Source organism: Camarhynchus parvulus, chromosome 3 (assembly GCF_901933205.1).
Source record: "Camarhynchus parvulus chromosome 3, STF_HiC, whole genome shotgun sequence".
In the NCBI taxonomy this organism is placed as follows: Eukaryota; Metazoa; Chordata; class Aves; order Passeriformes; family Thraupidae; genus Camarhynchus; species Camarhynchus parvulus.
The window spans coordinates 67,295,986-67,318,678 of NC_044573.1; the positions used below are offsets into that span (position 1 = coordinate 67,295,986).

The following is a 22,693-nucleotide window of genomic DNA, read 5'->3' on the forward strand; positions in this document are numbered from 1 at the left end:
TTTGGCATGCAGAAAAGGAGGTTCAGGGTTAGGGAAAGAAAGAAAAATAAGAAAACACTTCCTGCATGGTAAAAAAAAGCATCTAAATTTCATTTGCTGGAAAAGTGGAATACATTTAAGCAGCTATGATATTCTTTAGATTTCTTGTCTTGACAGATACCTGTATAGTCAAAAGATAATATAATTTAAAATTAGTATTTTATTTCCCCTAAAATATTGGTTTTAGGGAGAATAAAATCATCTTGAGCCTTTTTCTGTAGGGTGAAATGATAGAAGACGCATTTCTCCCAAATGTGCCTTGGAACGTACTCCATTTACAATTTTGCCATTAGAAATTGATTCTTGGCAATGTATATACTAGTGCTGCAGATGTAAGCAATTTCCAGATAAAACAGAAATGATCAATCATTCTGGTGACTACAGTGGTGGGGGGGGAAGTGATTCCATGGAAATTATGTTTTTGGGAGTGCTGCTTCACAACTCCTCCTGAACCTGGGTTAATCTGGCAGAAGGATGACTCCAGCAGCTGTGTCTGCTTTAATATGCTAATTAGTGATGAGACCTAGTTTTCTTTCAATAAGAAAACTATTAATTTCTTTCAAGCAATAACTATCAATAATTTCAATAACTATCAATAAATTCAATAACTATCAATAATTTATTTCAAGCAATAAATAAATATGGGATTATTTCCGGATTACAGAATAATAGTTGAAACAACCAGTAGGAAACCCATTTTGGTAAACTTTTCTTTGAAAACACCCTGTTTTCTGAGAGCAACAGCCTATGCACTTTAGGGCAAGTGAGATAGGGATCCAAAGCAAAAGAAAATTATTGACAATAAAATAATTTTATGTGATGAACAAGAACTGTGTTGTGCAGACAAAGAACTGGACCAAGCTTCATTCTGGCATCCTCAAATCCTAATGTTCACCTTTGATAAGAAAACAGTTATACTTGTGTGTAATGACTTTTTTTAAGAAAGATACTGATGACAAGCAGGATGAATAGGTGGGATGGGCAGCTCTGTGCTAAGTGTGGGACGGAGAAAGGTAGGTAGTGATGGGTAGCTATGCTGTAAGAACAGCAGCCCATGCCACAGAGGCTGTGTATATCCTGATTTTGATGTTTGGAAGATAATGTGGTGAATCAGTGGTGTCTTTCCTTCTAGGGCCTCTTTTGGGATTACTTGTTTGCTATTTCACCTGTTTGGTGGTTTTGTTTGCTGTGTTTGCTTTTCTTAACAAGCACAGAATAACAAGAGCTTCTCTGTTTCTCTGCAGCTTTTACGAGAGTTGAAGCACCCAAATGTGATTGCATTGCAGAAGGTTTTCCTTTCTCACAGTGACAGAAAGGTTTGGCTGCTGTTTGATTATGCTGAGCATGATTTGTGGGTAAGTACAGGTTTCCCTGAGTATTTGAGATTGTGCAATAAGAATTTGTTCAAAGTGATGTGTGTGTGATGTGCCTTCATATAGGCAGAGATGCATTAATTTCTTACTCTGTAATTAAGGGTCTAACTGATAATCCTGTTACTTTTACACTTTAAAGCCTGCCAAAGACTACATAGATTTTTTTTGGAGTCAGATTGGGTTTTGAAGTGAAAAGAATTCTTCTGCAAGCTTTAATTGGAGTTAAAGAAAGCATTCCTAAATTGAGATATTCTAAAACTTTGTTTGGAAATGTATTTAATACTTTTTCCTGATATTTTGCACATACACAGACAAGAAAAAAAGGAGAGTGACTGCTTTGATGCGTTCTCTCCCTGACAGTAACTGTAAGCCACTAACATTGAATCATCTATATTTTAAACAGATAATTTGTGACATTATGAGTGGAAATAAAATAACAAGTAAGCTAATTGGGCCTACTGATGGACACTCATTACATGGAGGAGTAGAGACTTAGATGTTTGTTTTTAAGTTTCTAGCAAAATATGATAGGATTTGGTTTAGTCTGTTGTAGAGGCAGACATCAGTGACATTGTGACTTGAACTAGAAAATATTCAAGCTCCACATCTGTTGATAAGATGTGAGTTACTTGAACCTGCATTTGTGTTTAAACCTGAAAGATATCAAACATGAAGTGTAACCAATATGTTTATGATTCCTTTGAAAATACTGGCAAGGAGAGGAAGTGGTAATATGAATTCCAGTATTACTTTTGAAGGCTTCAGTAATACAGGTGTTACTATTACAAATGTTAGTGACAAATTGCTCAATTTCTTCATACTTGGATCTTGAACTCGTAAATGACCCAAGATTTTAATTGGACAGAAAGTGAACTTAGACCATTCAAAAAGACACTTCTGTCTCAGAACACAGAAAATCATGGTAATTTATTCCCCTTCAAAAGCTTGAAAGATATTTATTTCTCTTATGGGCTAGCAGGTTTGTATTTTGCAAGTTTTGTTCATCAAAGTTCAGTGGACATTGTGAGTTTGTGTATTTCACGTAACTGGTGGTAGTGAGGATGAAGAGAAGTGCATCAGCTAAATCTCTGTATGACAGACTTTATTTGTACATTAAATGAGTTTACTCATTTTATGGAACAGTCATAACAAGCACATTTTACTGCTGCATTTATTGCCATGTGTTTTAAACACCTTTTTTCCTTACCTTTTCCATTCGATTTTCCTTTTGGTGTGTGGTTTTTACACTACATAGTCGTTTTTCACATGATTTAACAGCTTTAGAAGAAAAATCACTGCAGTTTGATATTCTTGCCACCCCTCCCATATGGCTGGGTACTGGATATAATCTCAGTGAAGTTATTATTTTCTATTATTGAAGACTGAAATGTTTGTTACAATGAGGTACTTGATATGAACTGGTCTCCCACTTCCTAACTCTCTTTTGTTTTTATTTTTTTCTATGGGACATGCTACACAAGTCATTTCTCCTTTCCTGTATAATTGCCCATGTTTCCTTGCTTCTTAAGCCTTTGCCAGGAATTTTTTCCTCCCTTGCATAAAGTTTGCCACGTTCAAGGCACTCTTGGTTCTGGCTTAACCTTGGTCCTCATTTCCTTTACTGTCAGCACTTCCCAAGCATCGCTCTTAATTCCCCTTTTGTCTGTTTTGCTCACTCCCAACTTTGTGTCTTTTTCCACGCTGCCTCCTACACATGGAACAGCCTCCCAATTAACGTACGTAAAGATCCTTCACTATCCTCCTTCAAAAACCTCCTGAAAATCCACTTATTTTGTAACGCATTTCAGTAATACCAACCACTTGTCATTCTGTCTGTGTTGTGTTGTGTTTTGCATTTCCTGTGCTTTACAGCTTGTGCCCTTTCAACTCTCTGGGGTAGAAATTTTAGTAGGGGTTTAGCACTTTTTAAAAAAATTTCTTAGCACCATGTGCTTTGCCAGCACTACATAAAGACAAAATAAGTCTATTTATCGTGGATATATCAGTTTATAAAGATTTAAGTTTTGGAATGGAAGGTGTGCTGTCACTAGAGGTGTGTAGTTTTCCAGACACTAATGTTTTTAAATGTAGGTAGTTAGAGTTACTTACCAAAATCAGTAAGTATGGAAACTGTCTTTCTGTTCAAAGCTGTCCAGCTTCTAGTAACACCTATTGGCTTCAGTGAGAAGAATAAATGCTCATCGCATTCAATCATTAGATTAATTAAAATCATTATATTTTTCAGCTTATGTACTGGAAACATTTGGCAAGAGATGAATCAACTATATCAGATGCTATGCTATTCTGTTAATTTTCTAGTACTGAAAAAAAAGTCCTGCTCTAAAGGGTTGGTGCTAATTAAACTTATTAAAAAGTTCTTCCATGATGAGCAAGAACTTTTTTTTTTTTACTTCTCATTTAATTCCCAAGAATGAAACTGCTCAGATCTGAAATTTTATGTTGAGATAGTGTATACTTAATAATGGTCTGTAACTTCTGCTGATACCATTACCAAGGAATGTAGAAGCTTTGCTAATTTGAACTGCTTTAGGCAAGTATTGGTGAACACTGATTATGCTGTTCTTAACTATAAAGATGGTAATCAGTTTTAATAACTAATCCTATCAAAGATACTTTCTTTTCTTATCTCTCAAGTTGCTCTATACAAAACAGTGCAAAACCATGAGATTACCGTGGAGAATATCTAAGAATATAGGAATTCTTTTGACAAATTGATTTATAACTAGTTTCCTTTGATTACCAGAATTCTTAGTGTAATACACAATGTTGTGATTTTTCTTGGCTATTTGTCTCCGCCAAAGAGAACTGGTAAAGTTCTCAGGCTGTAGGATGTTAACTTTTTATTTTTAAAGGTCAAAAATTTGTTTTAAATGCCAGAGTTCCTGCTGTCTTATCAGCAAAAGAATAACTTCTTTTTTTTATTGAACTTTCATGAATATTCTTTATCACCCTAGTTTTATACTTCTGGACAGTATACTGCTGTCCAGAAATTCCTGCATAAAGCTAGTGCATTTCAAGACATTATTCAAATTTATATCAAATGCTTTAAATGCATGATGATTACTAAAATGGACTTGAGGAAAAGTTTGATACAAATGTCATGGAGGTGAAGTTTTTTTGTCAATCTAGTTACTTTTAGCCACTGTAGAGGTTACAATATTTAGAACTTTTGTTCCCTTTAAAAGCAGATTTCTAATATTGAAAGTATTTGCTAAAGCACATGTTTTTAGTACCACGGATAAACACACATTCAATGACTTCAATTTCACAGTCTCTATACTTTAAGTAGGATTTTTTGATTCTAACCAACATTTTTATTATAATAAAAAAACCAACTTTTTGTATTGACAGGTTATCTATATACCTTTTCCTAGTTATGGTACAGAGTTAATTCCCAGACTCATTTAGTATGTGTGTATAAAGTCAAATTTTTAGGATCCCCTTTTCTGGAAATATATGTTGTAATTTAAATAAGAAGCTTCTGGATGGGTTTTATCGCATTGACATTTTTATCGTAGTAAAAATGTGTTAAATGTGTTCTATAGCAATAAAAGCCACTGCTGGTTCTTAATAAGTAAGTACATAAATAATTAACTATTGATTTGGTAATATTGAATGTGATGATATGTTCAGTATCCCAGAGCAGTTAAACCATGGTCTTTGAATTTTTTAGGTTTCGTTAAACGTTTCTCTTACTATTAGATTCCAATGATCTCTAACAACTAAATCCTTGGCAACCAATACTACTGAGAAAAGTGGAGTAAAATTAATCTGGGAATTATTGTTGATAATAATAAATATATATGGGCAGACTGGCTTTGTTTTATATGAATTACCTGTTATGTATGTGTTCTGCTTTTAAAAAATGTAGGGTAGAGATTATTAGCACAGTCATGAGTACATAAAAATAATCATCAAATAATGGAAAGGAGAAACTATTCTTCCTACATGTGAATTTCATAGCACTACTTGATGCTCTCAGTCTGTAAATAAATATACTTAATTTCAGCTAACAACATTTTGAATAAGCTTTTATGATAAATGAAATTGGGAGAGTGTTGCATACTGATGTGTACAATAAAGCTGTACATTTGTTTAATCACATGAATATTGTCTAACAGCTGAGTTTTAACATATTCCTTAAATATGGTATAATCAGTTATAATTCTTTCTTCAACAGGCTTCAGTTTAGCTTTTAATCATAAACATAATTCAGATGCTAGTTGATGACAAATATCTTTATATACATAAAAGTACTTTTCTCAGTGTAACAACCATGTGTTTTTTAATATTTTTGTTTTCTAAGTCATGTCTACACTTTTGGTGTAATTCTGGTGATTCTGCCAGGTTGTTTTTCATGCAATCCTCTCTCTTGCATATGTATGTACCAGTATAGGCTGGAAGAAGAGTATAAAATTAGTGTGGAGACACAAGGGAATGGGCTGGCATAGGTCTTTGTCATGATTGATTCCTTCCAAGTGAAATGGATGGGGTTTTTTTACCATCAAAGTCATGGCTGAATTTCTCACAGAGGGCAGTGCCATTCCTTGCCCATAGCTCTTTGTCATATTCTCAAAACATACGCTTGCTTTTTCTGCCAGACTTGTATGAATTTGAGGGTAGTTTATATGGACTCATTTTCTGCACCACAAAGCATGAGAAGTGGAGGAAACAACAGGTAGGAGCAGGCCTCAAAACAAAGGCAAGGTTCAAAAGCATAAATGTGGGAAAAACTAAAGTGAACAGTGGTGTATTTCACTTTTATGTGTACTGAAAGGGTAGCTGAATTTTGATGATTTTTATTAACATTGTATAGAGTTATTTTGCAATATTTAGGGCTGAAAGGTACTATAAGATCTAGAAAGATGCAGGCAAAACCTAGAAAAATTATATGGGGTCTGTTTGTGGGATGTGTTATATGGGACGTGTTTGATCTGTGTTTCAAAACTTAGATATTTAAAGCAAGCTGGGATTAGCAGAAGTTGATATATTACTGTTACTAAAAATGTTCAACTCTTGTCACTTGGAATAGGGCCTTTCTTTGGGCAGTTTGGTTAATGACATTTTAAAGAAGGTACTGATGATGGCCATGCACTGGCACCATTTAGAGGGAACAAGCATGCTTTTTCCCCTTCTTTTTTGAAGGACAGTTTGTTAATTGCTGTAATGTTTCCAAAATTGGAAACTAAAGTGGTTGCTCTAGAGGTACTTCTATCCACTTCTGTTTTGATTTTATTTTATTTTACTTGTGATAAGTACATTGACAAAATTTTCTTAGTTTCTAAAACTGTGACGTCCGAAATTAGTCGTAAGTGTAGGTATATCAAACTATGATTTATTTTTGGAACCGCAAACAAATTACTTGGATTCATTGGGTGTTTGCTTTCTCTTTTTGAAAATCATGGAAACAATGCATGGTTAGTTTTTATACTGCCTTAAGATTTTGATTTGTTATTTCATATCCTTTTTGAATGCTTTACATTTAAAGTCAATGTAATTTGAGGTGGTTTTGTGTTAAAAATGAGACTGGAAGCCATATAAAATAAATCCTCTTGGCCTTAGTACAGATTTTATGTGTATCCAAGCTTCCCTCTCCTCAATATTAAAATGTAACTTTACTTTTTATTGGTACATTGACATAATTCTATTTTGTTCTCAAAGGCTGGATTAGGGATTGGATAGAATGCAGGGTTTTTGCTGAAGCGTGGGAGCACAAGCAGTTTCCTTGAGCAGGGAGAGGCATCTGCATTGGCAGGATTGCATTTCAGTTTGAAGGAGATGCATGTAATTTTCAGCAAGCTTTGCCTTAAGCAGTAGACCTCAAGCAGTCAGGTTTTCTAGAGGCTTGTGTCTATTGATTATCTCATGTATGTTGAGGTGGGAGCTCACTGTAACTTCATTTAGTCAGACATGCATAAAATCCCTCTTTTAGCTGGCTTCCTAATTCTGTGAAAAGTTTCTAGGTCCAGCTTGTTTGTTTGCTTGTTTTAACCTCTGTCACACTGAACAACAGTTCTTGGAATTGGGAATGGGATGACACAAACACAGACAGACTTGGAAGCAGACTAAAATTAGGATCTTATTGAATGCTCACTTAACTGCTGGGTAAATCCTAGGGATTTGAATTTGCTCTGTGTTGTTATGCATTATGTTTGCCTTGTTTGTGGTGGAGAGTTTAGAGAATGCACATAGTTCTTCACCAGCCAGCTTTCAAGGCAATATCAATGCGCTAGGGAACATAGAAGACAGTCAAGCTCCTAGATTGAGTATTGTTTATTTCCAAATGTCTAGCTCTGTTTCTCCTCTTCATTTTTTATCATTTATATGGTCTTGCCTTTGCAAGAGCTAAAATCACCTTACTGAAATATGGTTCATCCAGTTTTCCTTGCGATTTTATTACATTTTTTTAAAGTTGAAAATTTGGAATAAGCAGTTAGTAAGTAAAACTAATAGTCCCAGATATTGCAAGCAGCAAATTATACCTTCCTTGCTTTCCTAGGCTTCTGTTGAATGTGTACTTTAATGTTGGTCAGTGAAGTATTAATTTAATTTAGAAAAAAGACTTAAAATCACTTCTGCAAAGTTGCTGTCTTGTTTAAATTAAAACCAAAATTTGTACAAGCAATAGAAATTTTTTTACATTACATTTAATAGTGAATACCTAATTGGCTCACACCATTTTTGGAATCCAGTCAGTGGCAGAATGTTTTTAAGATTTAGGAATCAGAACTATGGATGCACAGAAAGGGAAAATGGCTGCTTTTGCTGAATAGATTTCAATATTGCTTGGAGTTATGTTTACCTCTTATGACATATGTTTTTCTTTTGTTTTGAAAGATTTAAAGTATATTAGAAGAGAGCTTGCAGTGTTCTAATGAAGTAATTAAAATGAATTTATGTCTGCATAACATTGTGGATGGGTGTCTGTTCTGTAGCATGCAACTGGTATAGTGTGGACTGACAATAACTTTCCTCATTAATTTTGCTGAATGTTGCTGGGTGTTTTCCAGCTTTATTGGCCAGGTGGTATGTCAGGATGTGTGAGTTATCTTTAAGGAGATGCGCTGAAAAAAGACACGGGGAATACTGAAGCTTTTTGACCCTCTGCTTATTGTCTTGTTACAAACATGTCTCTGACTTGCCTGGATTGTGGAAGTCCTCGTGTTTTGTCCTTGGTGGCTTTCATTAGGGTAAGAGTCAGCAAAGAACTTGAGTATACCTAAAGGTTACCAACTACAGTGTCCAAGTGCACCTCATGCTTCCTAGAGAGAGAGGCACAATGTGTTTCATACCTGTCATGGTTCAGATTTATACTCAACTCACAGGGCAGTCTTAATTTTGTGCTATTCAGCAAAAAGATATATTGAATGAGAGAAGTGTAGTTTTGAAATCTAGTAGTTAATTCAGTTTTCTGGGAAATGGGAAATGCAGGCTGTAATTCCTGTAAATTATTCCATGCCTTTATTAGGTCTCAGGTTCTGGCTGTTACGTGCTGTACTTGAAGCAGCACCTGTTTGCTCTTCTATTTCTTAGATGGACACTGCCATTAAAATTGCTGTTTAGTGTTTGTTAGGTGTGTTATTCTTTCTTCATGTGGCTAGTTGCTTACACGAAATTGGATTAACTACTTTTTTTTTAGACAACTTTTCAGTCACAAACACTGTGAATTCATTACAATGTCATGGGGCAAATCTAGCTTTTCGGTTCCCCATACTACTTGGCCCTGCAGTATATTTTTAGCTTTTGTTCAGTTCTCTAAACTGTGATGGTTGCAATCTTTTGGATATAAACTTCCATAGAGTAAGCTGGCAACAACAGGTTTTATTTGCTTTTGCAGGAAATTGGATTTTACCTAGTGGTGATATTGCTTGCTTCGAGCAAAACTATCCATTTTTATTCGCTTCTGCAATTCAATAACCCTTTCAAGAAAGGAGCTTGTTTCCTTAGCCTTTCTAACTGGGAGCCACATGGGAGGGGCAGGGACAGAAATCCAATGGCATCACCTTGGTGCTGTCTCACTCCCCACTTCCAGCAGTACCAGAGCAGCTGAGGCAGAGCCTCGTGTTGTTCCTCTGCAACACATCTGTGGTTAATTGTGTCCTGTTCTGTCTCATGAGACACCTTCATTTTCTTTTTGCCTAAGGACTAATGTTTTGTGTGGGTAGTAGATGGTTTTTAGATGGGTGTAGAAATCCCTTCTAGTGATTACATGCACCTTGAAAAAGGGCAGGACAGGATTTATAGGCCTCTGTGTATGACCTCTGCCTGTTGGTTCCTCTGTATTTTTCATTTTTCATTTCCTGCATTAATAAATACACTGCTTTGTGAGTTTATGGTATCATTACTGCTTTATAAATCACATTGTAATTACACATGAAGGTTGCTATCTGGTAAGCATTGTGTAGTACTAGGGACTCCTAGTTGAAGTTATGAGACTGAATCTTGTGACATCACAAGCAAAAATTTTCTAAGGAAATAATCCCTTAAAGCATTTCAATACAGTTTCCAGAGTGATTGCATAACTGAGGATCAGGTACTAAGAGCTTAACTTGTTTATTGATCCTCATGAGTATATTAAAAACTGACAATCCTGTAAATTTCTACTGCTTTTTAGTACAAAGCCATAAATACTGTACATTTACCAGTGGAAGGCTCTGTGGGAGCATTGTTGGTAGGGAGTAAGCAGGCTGTTTTGATTAATTTGGTGTTTTCTGCCTTTCTTACTTCTCTTTAAACACTACTGTTTACACTTTTGCTAAGTACAGTTTGACAGTGGCTAAAGTACTGGGGACAGCCAGAGGTAGCATTTACCATGAGTAAACATTAACTCATTACCATTGTCATTGGGAGCAGTAGTGACAAACTGGGTGGGGAGTGGGGATGGTGGGGGAGGGAGCAGTGGTCTAATTAAAGCATGGCCTTTGGCTACTACCTCTTTTACCTGGGAAGGGAGAAGATCTTCAGCTAGACAAATCCAATCTAAAAAAATGGGTAATTAATAGTCCTACTCTAGCATTTTGTATGGTTTTCAGTAAAAATGTAAACTGCCTTTATCATTTCCACCTTTCAAAAGACACACAATTGAAAACTATTTTGTTATTTGAAGTGCTTCATTGAATTGCCTTCAAAAAGGAGATTTTTTTTCCCCATCTGAATGAACATATTTAGTTGTTTGCTGAATGACCATATATTAAGATTGGATTTGTGCCCTGCATAGCCCCACCTTTCTAAGGATTGAAAAGGTAGAATGGCCTGACTCCAGCTTATTTCTTGTACTGTGGTAGCAAAACCAGAGCAAAGCCATCATCTCCACATTGATCTTAGAATTAATTAGTTTATGACTATTTAATGATCTCTCAGAAATCTTTCAATTTTTTTTTCATTCCTTCAACTAATACTGAGGTCTTTTACTGCATTCTCTGTTTTCAAGAGGTGTTTGTCCTCAGTGGGCAGACTGGCTTCTGTAATCCAAGAGCCACCAGTTTGTCATTATCAGTGAACTATGCAACCATAAATTGGCAGCAAGAAGACAACCATTTTTAGATGTTTGAACATAATCTCACCCAAATGTTGTATGGGGTTTTTGGAGTTATACTTTCCCCCCTTCAAATATTTATTAAGATATTTATTTAATCTGTGTACTGGGGTCCTGATTTTGGGAGGAATAGTGGTTGCAAGTATGCTAGCCTGGGTGTTTTTGAAGAGGAGGAGGGAAGGTCTCTATGAGAGCATAGAGTGTGGTTCTCCTACTCTATCTACCAGGTAGATACTGCTGGTTTGAAAGGTTCTGGTCTAGCTGCCAAGGGTAAGAGGATGCCATATAGGGAGAAGGGAGGAAGGAGAATATCTAAGACCCTTTACTGGAGGTAAGTAGCCAGTATTTAGATATTCACAAAAACTTCACAGCTGTTCTTTGAAGCAACTCAGAGGATAAAAACAATTTTAAGAGAATTGTGAGTGCCTCACTATTACTTTAATTCCAAAGTTCAACAAACTTTGTATCTCATTCCATTATTTAGTGTTAGTAGTTAAAATATCCCAAAACACCCAACTTTCTCACCTATCTATCACCTAACTTTCTTCATGTTTCTACTTGTTTTATTTCTAGCATATTATCAAGTTTCACCGTGCCTCAAAAGCAAATAAAAAGCCCATGCAGTTGCCAAGATCTATGGTTAAATCCCTCCTCTACCAGATCCTCGATGGAATCCATTACCTCCATGCAAACTGGGTGCTTCACAGAGACCTGGTAAGTGTGGCATGTGACACCTGCCCCGGAGCGCTCCACGTGCGTTTCGTTGGGGAGGACAAGAAAAGCCCCGTTCGTAATCTGGCGTATCGATCCCTACAGCTCTTCCTGTTATTGTTGCAGGAGCCCAGTTGTGACTTTAAACATGAAAACAAACTATGCTTTCACATTGTTTTTATCTGAGTCATCTGAGCTCGGACAATGATGGCAGATCCGGTAAAGGGATTGCAGATATCAATATCCAAAAACAGTACGTGAGACAGCTGATACATGTTGGGTGAACATTCTTACAACTTTTCACATGACTTTGAAAAGGCATCTAAATAGGAGAGTGATTGATACCCTTTTACATTGTTTGGCTTACGTGCAACTTAGCATAAAAGCTAGTGAAAGAGTCATTTTTTCATGGAGTATTTCTTTTCCATGTGGTATTTTTTTCTGACCGTGGGAAGAGAACTATAAAAGAGTTATCATCTTGAAATTTCTCATGACCTGAAGTAGCTCTTGAAGTTGATTGCACATTACAAGGGCAGCCAGTTGCCTTGTCTTAGTTCCCCTTTTCCCCTTAAAATTTTCCATCACTCCTCATAATTATGTGAAGTGCTACAGTGGTTTATGAAAAGAATACTAATACAGGTATGCTTCCACTTGCATTCTAACTAGAATGTTTGGCATGAAGCAATGTGATGGTGAATATGCCAAACAATGCTCTTAGGTATGGCAGCCTGTATATCAAGTCACTGCCTTTTATTTTGGTTATTTCTGGTTTTTCGTAGTTGCTCCACCATGTCAAAATAGGGCTGCCTCTCCAGAAACTTACTGTCACTAATTGTTCTTGAGTTTTTAATAGTAAGTAGGGACTTTGATTACAATTTTTGGTTGTAGACCAAATTTTTTTTAATAATAAGTATGAAGTAAAGCAGGCCTGGAATACAAGTCGCAAACATTTTCTGAACTGATTTTTATTTAATTTTTTTGTAATACCTGACAACAGTGGCCAGAGCGGGTTTCAGTTTTCATTATGGAACTTTTTTTTTTTACTCTGTTCCTTGGTTGTTTATCATTGGTTTTTCTGTTAAATTCCCAATGTTAGTATATTTGGGGAGGGATAGGGGGTGTGGCTTGCCTTTGGAATAGTAGCCAGGACCAAAAAACAGGAAGCATGTACAACTCTGATTTTCACATTACAATTACTATTTTCCTAAAGAGTCAGGTGCTGCTTTGGCAGAATGCTCAGCTGTGATTAGCTCCAGCTTGAGAAGTAACACCTGGAAAGTCTATGTCCAGCTCTAAGGGAGACACACCTCTTCATGGAACTGTTAATTTCATATACACTTAAATGCCATACATGAACTCGTTATTTTGATAGGAAATACGAGATGATATCTAAGATAATAACAAAAAATAGCCTTGAGAATTTTCTTGCTGGTGTTATTTTCAGCCTCCAGCACCAGGTGTTTGTGTGACTAGTGCTGCTACTTTGCAGTTCTTACCTGTTGCTGATGACTTGGAGCAAAGCTGTTGTCTAATGTCTTTGTATTGTCTTTTGGAATGGTGAGAGATGATGGTTGCTGTTGTGAAAAAGACTGTATTTTTTGGTTCTGGAATGAGAGTGCTTGAATGATGTTGGCATTATTGAGAAGGGAGGAGAATAGTAATTCGTGAAGTCTTAGTATGTTCTTAGTCTGAAAATAAATGTAAACTGATGGATTCTGGGATGCCTCAGTAAGACAAAGGAAAACCATTTCAAAAATTGCTTTGGTACACTAATGATTTAAAAGTATAATCGGAATCCTTTACCTTTTAATTTTTTTTCTGGATTTCTGAAGAATTCAGGTATGTCAAATAGTTATATCTTGACTATGATAAGAAAAAAAATGTTATTCTGGATGTGTCCTTGTGTCTGCACTTGAAATTAGAGGTTAATATAGCTAGCAAACAGTTTAAATTCTGGATTAACCAAGATTTTTTATTTATCTGTAATTTTTATTTGTATGCTTGTGCTTGTAATTTTTTGCTACTAAGAATGGTACTCAGGTACAATTTCACTAGCATCAGTTTCTTGCATAATACATAAATAGCAGCTCCTCAGTGTCTTCTTAAGATGTGGAACAGTTTTTCTGGTGGTTTTCTCTTAGCTGTTTGAATTTACAGCTGCTGGAAAAAGTATTTTTCTATTTTATGTAAACCAAGTTTTGCATCAAAACACCTTGTACTTTCTTGGTTTAATATAACTTTGTTCTTACTATTTTTAACCTGTATTTGGATGAAGACCAAAAATGGTGACATCCATAAAAGTCATGTTATGTTTATTTCATTGCTCAATAAAATTAGATTCTCCAAGAATATTTATCATAATATTAGTCAAATTCTCCTGAGCCATGGAAATGACCTCTGTAATTTATTTAACAAATGTTGTTGTGAAAAAACAGAAACCTGGGAGATTAAGTATTTGCTTAGAGGTATTTGAAGAACATTGTTTAAATCTTAATTTACTACTGCCTTAAATCAAAGAGGTTTTTAAAGCAGCTGGAATACCAAATTTGTTACTTAAAAACCTTAGAATTACTAAGATATTCTTAGTTAACTCATTAAGGTCAGCTGTAGCCAGCAAGTGCATGACAGGGTGATAAAAGTGGTGAACAATGTGAACTTGCCATGTCCTTTCCTTGGGCTGAGCTCATGGATGGCTGTTACCACAAGGACGCAGTCTCCTTCCCCTTTTCACTGCCTGGCAGTGACCCCCTTGCTAATGGCCTGGCAGGGGACACTCACCTGGTTCCTGGTGAGCTCATTCAGGGAGTTAAACCCACACCAAGTGTCATAGAAAGCTTTTCACCTGCAGAGCTTGTTTTCTGCAGGGTTAGGTCCTGGAGGGGCCTCACTGGGGGCTTAGCTGCATGTGCGGGAGCTGGTGCAGAGGCAGCGTGAGGCAGGAGGTGGTGGCTCAATAGAGGCCATTCCAGCATCACCTGTCATTAGATCTGGTTATTTTATTGTTAAAATGCACTATTTTGATTCTTAAGAGGGAGTGCAAGTGTTCTTAAAAGATTAAATTGGTATAAGTTTGTAATGCAAGACTTACAGCAGTTTAAGACTGCCAACGCAAGTCCAGCTTTAAGAAAGTGCTCAAATTGAGACAAACACCAAATAGACTTGTACTCGTGCTTCAAGAAATTGGAAACTAATTTAGTGTTGTGTATCTTTCAAATTTTTGTAGTATTTGGGTTATTTTGAGTCTGGCTTTTGTATCCTGAGAGTAGCTGTTAAGGTGCTAAATTACTTTCTAGGTATATTTTTTAGCTAAGCTCTTAATTTCTCTCAGTTTAAAAATGATTCAGCCTTTATAGCAAGATTCAAACAAGTACAGACTATGGAAGAGAAGCACTGGGTTACTGATTTCTTTGAATAGCATTGTGTCAGTTTATACAGCTTGTAATTGACTTAAGTCTGTGAAAATCCATACATCTGTTTTCCTGTGAGCCCCTTTTGAGTGGGATTTTGCTGTTGAATTGCATGTCATTGGGCAATGATAATTTTACCTTTTCAGCATAGCAACATTTCTGAAAGCTGTGCATGAGAGGAGGGAAGATTTGCTGGCTTTGCTAGCTGCTGGAGTGTTTAATTATGAACAAGAGGTTAATAGAGATAGATATTGGAGAAAAAAACCTTTGAGTACTGTGCTTTTGGCTTTTTAAAATACCCTATATACACTGTGGGCTGTCTGCTTGAACGGGGTCTAACCAGTGCCCCATACCTTGAGATAAGAGCAAGCACTTGAAGTACACTGTTTCAGAGTGTTCTGAGGTCTTTATCCCCTCCTCTCCTAGAAGGGAAATATTTAGATTATACAGGAATGTTCAGCAAAGGTCTTAGTTTGCAGAGATGTCAAAAAATGGAGATCTTTCATATAGTGTTTGCAGTGTCTGTTCATGTTAGCAACTGAAACTATTTGAGCACTTTCTTGCTCTGACAATCCTTCTGTAGATTAGTTGCTTAAGGTCAAAAGCAAGTAGAGAACATATCCTTTATGACCTGATAAAAGCAATTTCTATTTGTAACAGAATGTATTTTCCTGAAGGGAGGTGTTATCTATGAGACATTTGAAGTGCACAGAATCCATATGGAGAAATTAATTTAAGATTCCACTTACGTAGCTTGGGCATTTCTTTAGAATACTGCTTAATATTAAAATGACTGGTTGAAAAATGAATGTTGGAAATCAAACTCACCAGAGAAATGCAGATTTCTTCTTCCCCTCCCCAGGGAGTTAAATGGTTGCTCTAAGGATTCTGAAATAGAAAACTTGCTTGTGATGGTCATATAAAGTAACTTTGTAAAATGAGCAAAGTTGTTTAAGTGTTTTTATTATATAAACATTAATCTGGACACATCTATGTCCGTGTGGGGTTTTCTCAGTGTAACCCATTTTCTCTAAATTAACCTTTTCACTCTAATTTCACTAATTCACTAAGGAGAGGAAGGAGGAATCCAGTTGTGGTAAAGACTTTGCTACTGGTTTCTTATATTCAGCTTTTTTATTGCCATCTCCTTGTCTCTTAAAGAAGGATAAAATAATATCTGTATTCTGTAGTTTGTTTCACTATGTCATGTATATTGGGAGAAGCTATTTTCATTGTGTGCGTAATCTAAGCGGTTTCTGTTTCTTTATGGAGTGGATCAGGGAGGGTCTCTGTGCTTCTCCCACCATCAGAATTTATGGAGAGCTAATCTGGGCATTTCTGGTGAAAGGACATAGCAGACAATTGAGGCTGACATAATTTTGACTCTGCATATCTGTCTATATAGTAAATGTCTATACACAGCCTTTTTAGGATGATCAGATGTGTGAGCTCTTGGATTCTGCATCTTAACAAATCCCCGGGATACGCAGCTGGTGTTGGAACAGGAAGCCAAGGGTATCTTTCCAAGGGCGGATTTTGAGCAGAGCCAAGAGATGCCAGTGTGGTGTGTGGCTCCAGCTGGCTGTGGTTGCACTCAGGGCAGGCTGTCTTCTCCAGTGGTCCTGCTCCGCATCCCTTGTGGAACTGTGCAGAGTGAACAGTGCAGTATTGCTGTCTCTCAGGGTTTTCTGGAAACTGCAGCCATCTGGAACCTAAGTTTTGTTCTGTTAGAAGTAAAGCAGAAAGGGAAAGCCCAAACTGAAGTGGTCAAACAGATAATTTTCTGTGGGAATCTGCAACTTCTATCTCCATACAAGCACAGCCTTTTCAGAAATGAATGAACTACATAGGTTTTCATCCTCTAACTTCTGATAATTTATCGAGGTTTTTAAAAAATATTTTTGTTTATTCAAAATAAGTATTTTAAATGACCCATTGCAACGTTTCTATAGAATAGCAACATTTTAGTAAATTTTCAGTAATTCAGTTATATTAAATTCAATACAGCTCTAACAGTTTTCAGGTTTTTAGTTGATTGATTGACTTTTAGTTTAGGAAAAACCCCTAGTCATTTTCTCATAGTAATCCTTTTCTAGCCAGTATGTAAATATGAAGTCTCTTACCATGGACCTATACCTGGACTCTGCTCTAAAACTTTGCTCCCACATTACACAACTCACTTAACCTGTCTTTGCTTCTGTTTCCCAATCTGTTACCTATTTATGGGTGTATTTCGTAGCTCACTGCTTAATGTGCTATGAAATTGGTTTAATATGGTATGGCTTATATAGGTGACTTATTTTTGCTGTTTGGTGTTCTTCTTCTAAAAATAAATATAATTGCATGTTGTTTGAAGGCACCAGAAGACTTAAAATGATGTTATTTAGATATTCACTTTTTGCTTCTGCTTTTATGCTTTCATTACAAAGCTTTTGATAAATAAATGCTTATTATTACTAGTTTATATCACTTAAATACTTCCCCCACTTCCTCCCTGTGCCCTCCCAAGATTTTCCAGTAAATGATTAGAAAAGTTATGCAAAAAGCAGCAGCACTGAAGTGGCTTTCAAATTTCTCACTTGCATTTTGCTATGCAAGCAAACTGTGGGTTTGAAAAATAAAATGTAAATAGATGAGTGTGGGAAACTCCCCTTTTACTAGCAATTCTAAATTGGGATTTTTATGTACTGATATCAAAAGTAAATTTAGGTCCAGGTTCATGCATCCCTCTCTTGACAAGCAGCTGCTGTGTAGGAATGTAGAACTGTTGGGTCCTGCCTTCTGCCAGTAATTTTGTACTGGCTTGAAAAGTTTTGGCCCTGTTGCACCCATTTGAGCATGCACATGACTCCTATGAATAAATACCGAGTCAACCTGTCTACCAGTTTCTTTAAACTTTTAAAACCCACTGTAATTGTAATCCCACCATTCTGTGTCACGGTGTGTGTGCGGGCATGGGAAGGGTGCAGGAATATGTCCAGACATGCACTCCTGACTCGTATTCTTCCTGAGCTGTGTATGGGTTCAGGACTCCTAATCATTTATTTTTTCATCTGCATGATCTTTTTGGGATGGAGGACACTTTCCACAGTGTCAGAGAATCATATGAATGATCATACTCAGCTTGCAGATTTCCCAAAAGAAAGAAAATGCAGGCTAAACCCACATGTTTCAAGAAATGAGACTCCACTGATGACTTTACAAAGTGACTTGAATTTACTTACTGAAAGGTCAACACAATTTTCTTCTTCTGTATCTGGTTAGAGATTTTTTTTTTTTTTTTACTGGTGAGGAAGAGCAGTATGTAGGTACTTATACATGTATCTCTACATGCTTCTACATAGGTAAATCAACCAGAAATTTTACGTGCTGATTAACAAACTGAATTTTATCAGCATATACTTGTATCTTTTTTATTTTTAAATCTTAAACATATATTGAGGGCACCTCTTAAAAATGGTGTGTTTCTCATTACTTGGAACTTTGCTTTTGTCCTTCAGTTGTAAAAACTAATCTTGACATGATTTAAAAAAGTATGTGAAGATGTGCAGATTGTTACCTGTGTTGTGTACATGGAAACAGCAAGTTTTCCATGGCTGACTAATGCATACCTTTTGGTTTGTGGCAAGAGTATTAAGATGTTTGTAGATTAATTTTTAGTAATAAAAATAATTACAGTTGAAGAGAAATGCTTTACCTCAGGTTCTGAAACAAGCTTATGCTCATAAAACTCTGACTGGATATAAATTCAGATGAGTCAGAAGAAACAAAGGGACTGATTTAATGTTCTTTTGGCTGCGTTTTGCTGCTAAAGTCAACAGATGACATATGGCCTGTGAACTTATCTCTTTTCCTGAGATGGAAAAAGGGTGGCAAGGAAGTTAAAGTATTAAAATAATTTTAGAATTTATTTGGTTTTCTTTTCCTGATACAGAATAAACAGATTGAAAACGTCATCTTTTCTAATAGTCCCAGTTTAGCTTACCATCTGCCATAAGGAGGTTTCTAGTAAATACGTGATGTGTTTCAGCTTACTGCCGCAGCAGGCTGTTTAGAGTGAGCAAAAACTGAGTTTTGCCTTCTAAAAACAATGCAAATGTTAGAAGCTACTTTTAGAAGTTTTTCTTTTGTAAAAGTATTGCTACTTTTTAAATTTTTTTTTTTTCTGTTGGAGAAAGTACCCTTGGGATAAATGGGATTGACTGCAAGTGCATTTATGGAATTATTTCTGTTTGGATTCATTACCTCTTCTGAATAAGGCTACAGAAATTGGCATCATGTTGTTTTATAGTAATAGAAATTAGTGAAGCTTAAGAGAAATACATTATAATCAGTGAATACAACTAATGTAACAACTTATAATCAAGAAAAAAAGGCATTTTTTTCCTCAATGTTGCTTGCCATCTTGTGCTTTCTCATGTGCATTTCTCTTCATTTGCAAATATGCTGTAGTTATTGCTACTCTACTAAGCAGTTGCAGTAACATTGCAGATTGTCTTGCATTTAAATTAAGCATCTTTGATTAGTGATCCAGGAAACTGCAGTGACTAGCAAAGGATGTTAGTTTATTTCTCATTTTACTATGTGTGAACTTTGTCAAAGAAACTGGCTGTGCTGCAGAAAATGACTGATCAGCTGGTTTTTCCCAGATGGCTTCTCTCAGGACCTCTGTTCTCTCCAACCTCCATGCTTTCTGGAAATGCTTCAGAAATCACTGGCCTCATGGTAGCTCTTAAGAGTGAACACTGCAGTCATGTCACTTAAAACAAAGGAAATTCTTTGCATAATCTGTCAAGTGATCCTCTCAGAAACTGGGCATTAGGTCTTCAGATTCATCTTTAGGGAGGATTCTGAATTTCACATAAAACCATCTTGGAATTAAAATTTCAAGATATTTAATACAGGAACAGTTCTTTCAAGATATCTGGACCACTGGTAAAATATGTTATTCTGTCACCTATTTTAACAGTGAAGCAGCAAAGATTTCAAGACAAAAAAGGCTTCTCATAGTGCAAGTAGGCAAACACACAATTTTCTGAATACCAAACCTCAGTACTAACAGAACTTTTTAAACTGCTGATCTCTGTTGTTTTCCTTCCCTCTGGAAGCTAAAGCCCATGTGAGTATGACAGTTGTTTTCACAGACCCCATTCCACTTTGTTCAGCACCTCAGTGTGTTAGAGCAGAGTTCGCCTTCTTGTTTCCTCTGAGTGGCTTGTAGAAGCACTTCCAAGCAGTTCAGTAACCTTTCTGTGCTACTATGTGAAGTAGTTGAAAACTCTGTGGAAATTCTTTTATTCTATGTAAGTTAGCTGGTGGCATCTGAAAAAGGTTCTTTATATTGGACTTAATTACATTTTCCTGCAACCTCTACCTCCCACCCCCAAGCTAGCCCTCCATCTGTGACATTTGGACTCCTACTGCTGTAATAATCTTTGAACATAGGTTGAGGTTATTTTTCTATTAGTTTATTTCTACTTAACCAATTCTAGTGTGTTTGGGATGGTTTTTGTGGGTTTTTTTTTTGGTTGAAGTATTTTACCTAACCAAAAAAACTAGTAATAAAAATGAAGTCAGGTTGTACTAGAGTTTTATGCCTGCTTGTTTTGCTAGTTTAAATATTGAGCCCAAATCCCAATATTTAGTATGATAATGTTCTGTGTAGCTGGCGTTCTCAAATGTAACTAATGAAAAAAAGAATTCCATAGCCAATATTTTGCATTCCTGAAAATCCTCTTGGAATGGGGGATTTCAGCTATTCAAGCCATTGTAGTTGTTGCCAAAGAGAAGATTTTTTAGAAGTGTGTCTTCTGTTCTGCATTCTTCTCTAATCCATGAAATGCGCTTGTACATTTTTACTTTGATTTGCCTTTCAAGTAGTTACTTTTGATGTAACAGTTGTGGATGATGACTGATAGAATTATGAAATAAATACAGACTCCAGTAGGTTACATTTTAATGAACTGATGCTGACTTTTAATGCTATAAAAACTGGGTTTTTGGCTATTTAACTGTGAGTTAATGATTAGCTATTTGCCAGCTCAGACGAAATACAATTTCTTAAATAAGACATTTAAAGTTTGGTTTGTTTCTTGACATTGAGTGTGAATCCTAGTCTCAGCCCTAAAACTGTTTATCAAGTAAATATTAATTTGAATTCTTGATAGCTAAACTAAATAGAATTGCAAACCCATTTAGGTTTTGGGTAAGACGTGTGCTTGAAATTCTGGTTATAGCTGGATAATAAAATATGTTTTCAGTAGCTTCTTAGTAATTTTGCTGTCAGCAAATGTATTTGTTGGCTGGCTGCTGCTCTTTTCTAGGATGCAGGATTTACTTGAAGTTTGTTTCTCTGTGCACATCTCCTTGCTCTGGTGGGGAGCTGCTCTTCTTTGGTGCCAGCTTCCATAGTGCATTGGGAAGAGCTTGCAGTGACAGTAAACCTTTTAGGGGACCTAAAAGTAATCTTTTCTATCTACCAGAAGAGTGCCTGAGTGTATATTGCAAGTGGTTTGATATGTTTGAAAAAATGTGAGGTCAAGCTATTTTCTTGTTTATCTCATTTCGAGATCTTTTTTTCCTTCTGCAATGTGAAGTTTTGATTCTTATTCTTTCCCCTCTCTGTAGGGATATGTGTTCCTATTCCTTTACACTCCTTTTTATATTCCTTTATAACTTGTAACTTACTGAAGTGCTGCTCCCTACAGTTCTCACTTCAGGACTTTTCTTTTTGCTTCATTGGAAAAATACTAGATGCTAATCTCACTTCTTCACTCTCATGGGTGGTGTACATGGGGACACTCAAGAAAGTCTGCATAAAGTGTTGAACCAGATTAGCTAAACTGCATTAAACTTGTCCTGTGGCTCTTCTGAGTTGTGTGAAAAGTACTATTTGGCTGTTCTGAAAGGGGTCTGTGCCCAGTCCAGCTGTACTGGTGAGAGGCAATGGTGTCCCTGCCCAGCACTCTGTGGCACTGGGGGTGGTGCTGGGTGCTCAGTGCTGTGAGGGTGCTTCTCCACTGTGTCTGACCCAGCCCATGGTCCCAGTGCTGCCTTTAAGGTGCTAAAGGTGGACTGGAGTGCTGCAGCAGAGGAGCCCATCCACTACAGCCATCTGCTGCCTGGATGATTATTTCCAGCAAGACAGCATGGGCTGTTAGAGGCAGCAACATTTTAAATTATACTATACTATGTTTTTCTCAGTGCACATGATGTGGAAGTCTGTTTTAGTATTTTTGTAGTTTTAATGTTGTTGAAAACCTTAAACTAACGCAGAGGGTATGACTACATGAACAAGTTACAGCGAGGTAGTGTAGGGTGTGGATTTACTCTGCATTCGGTGCTCTGTAGTATCTGCTCACCTGCATTTTTTTATTCTGCAGAAAGTGCATAGTTCTTTGGTATTTCACTCCTTAATAGGGTGAGATAAAATTGTCCTATTTACTACCATTAAAACTGGACAGCTATTTAATTAATTTCCAAGTGCTTTACATTGTTTCTGAGAGTGATTTTAGTAAAATGCAAGCGACTAAAATGTCAGTGTAGTAATAATGACAGTATGGTATTGGGTTTTTCTGACTGGTACCCATATGCTGAGGTTGTAGAAC

General features: G+C 36.4%; 1 protein-coding gene across 1 annotated transcript in view; it reads left to right on the forward strand.

Moving 5' to 3' along the window:
- The window catches only part of CDK19 (cyclin dependent kinase 19), a 123,005-nt gene that overhangs the window by 44,978 nt on the left and 55,334 nt on the right, over positions 1–22,693 (forward strand). The window contains exons 3-4 of the mRNA XM_030944295.1: positions 1,284–1,394; positions 11,542–11,682. Coding sequence (XP_030800155.1) covers positions 1,284–1,394; positions 11,542–11,682 — 252 coding nt within the window. The remainder of the gene's footprint in view (positions 1–1,283; positions 1,395–11,541; positions 11,683–22,693) is intronic.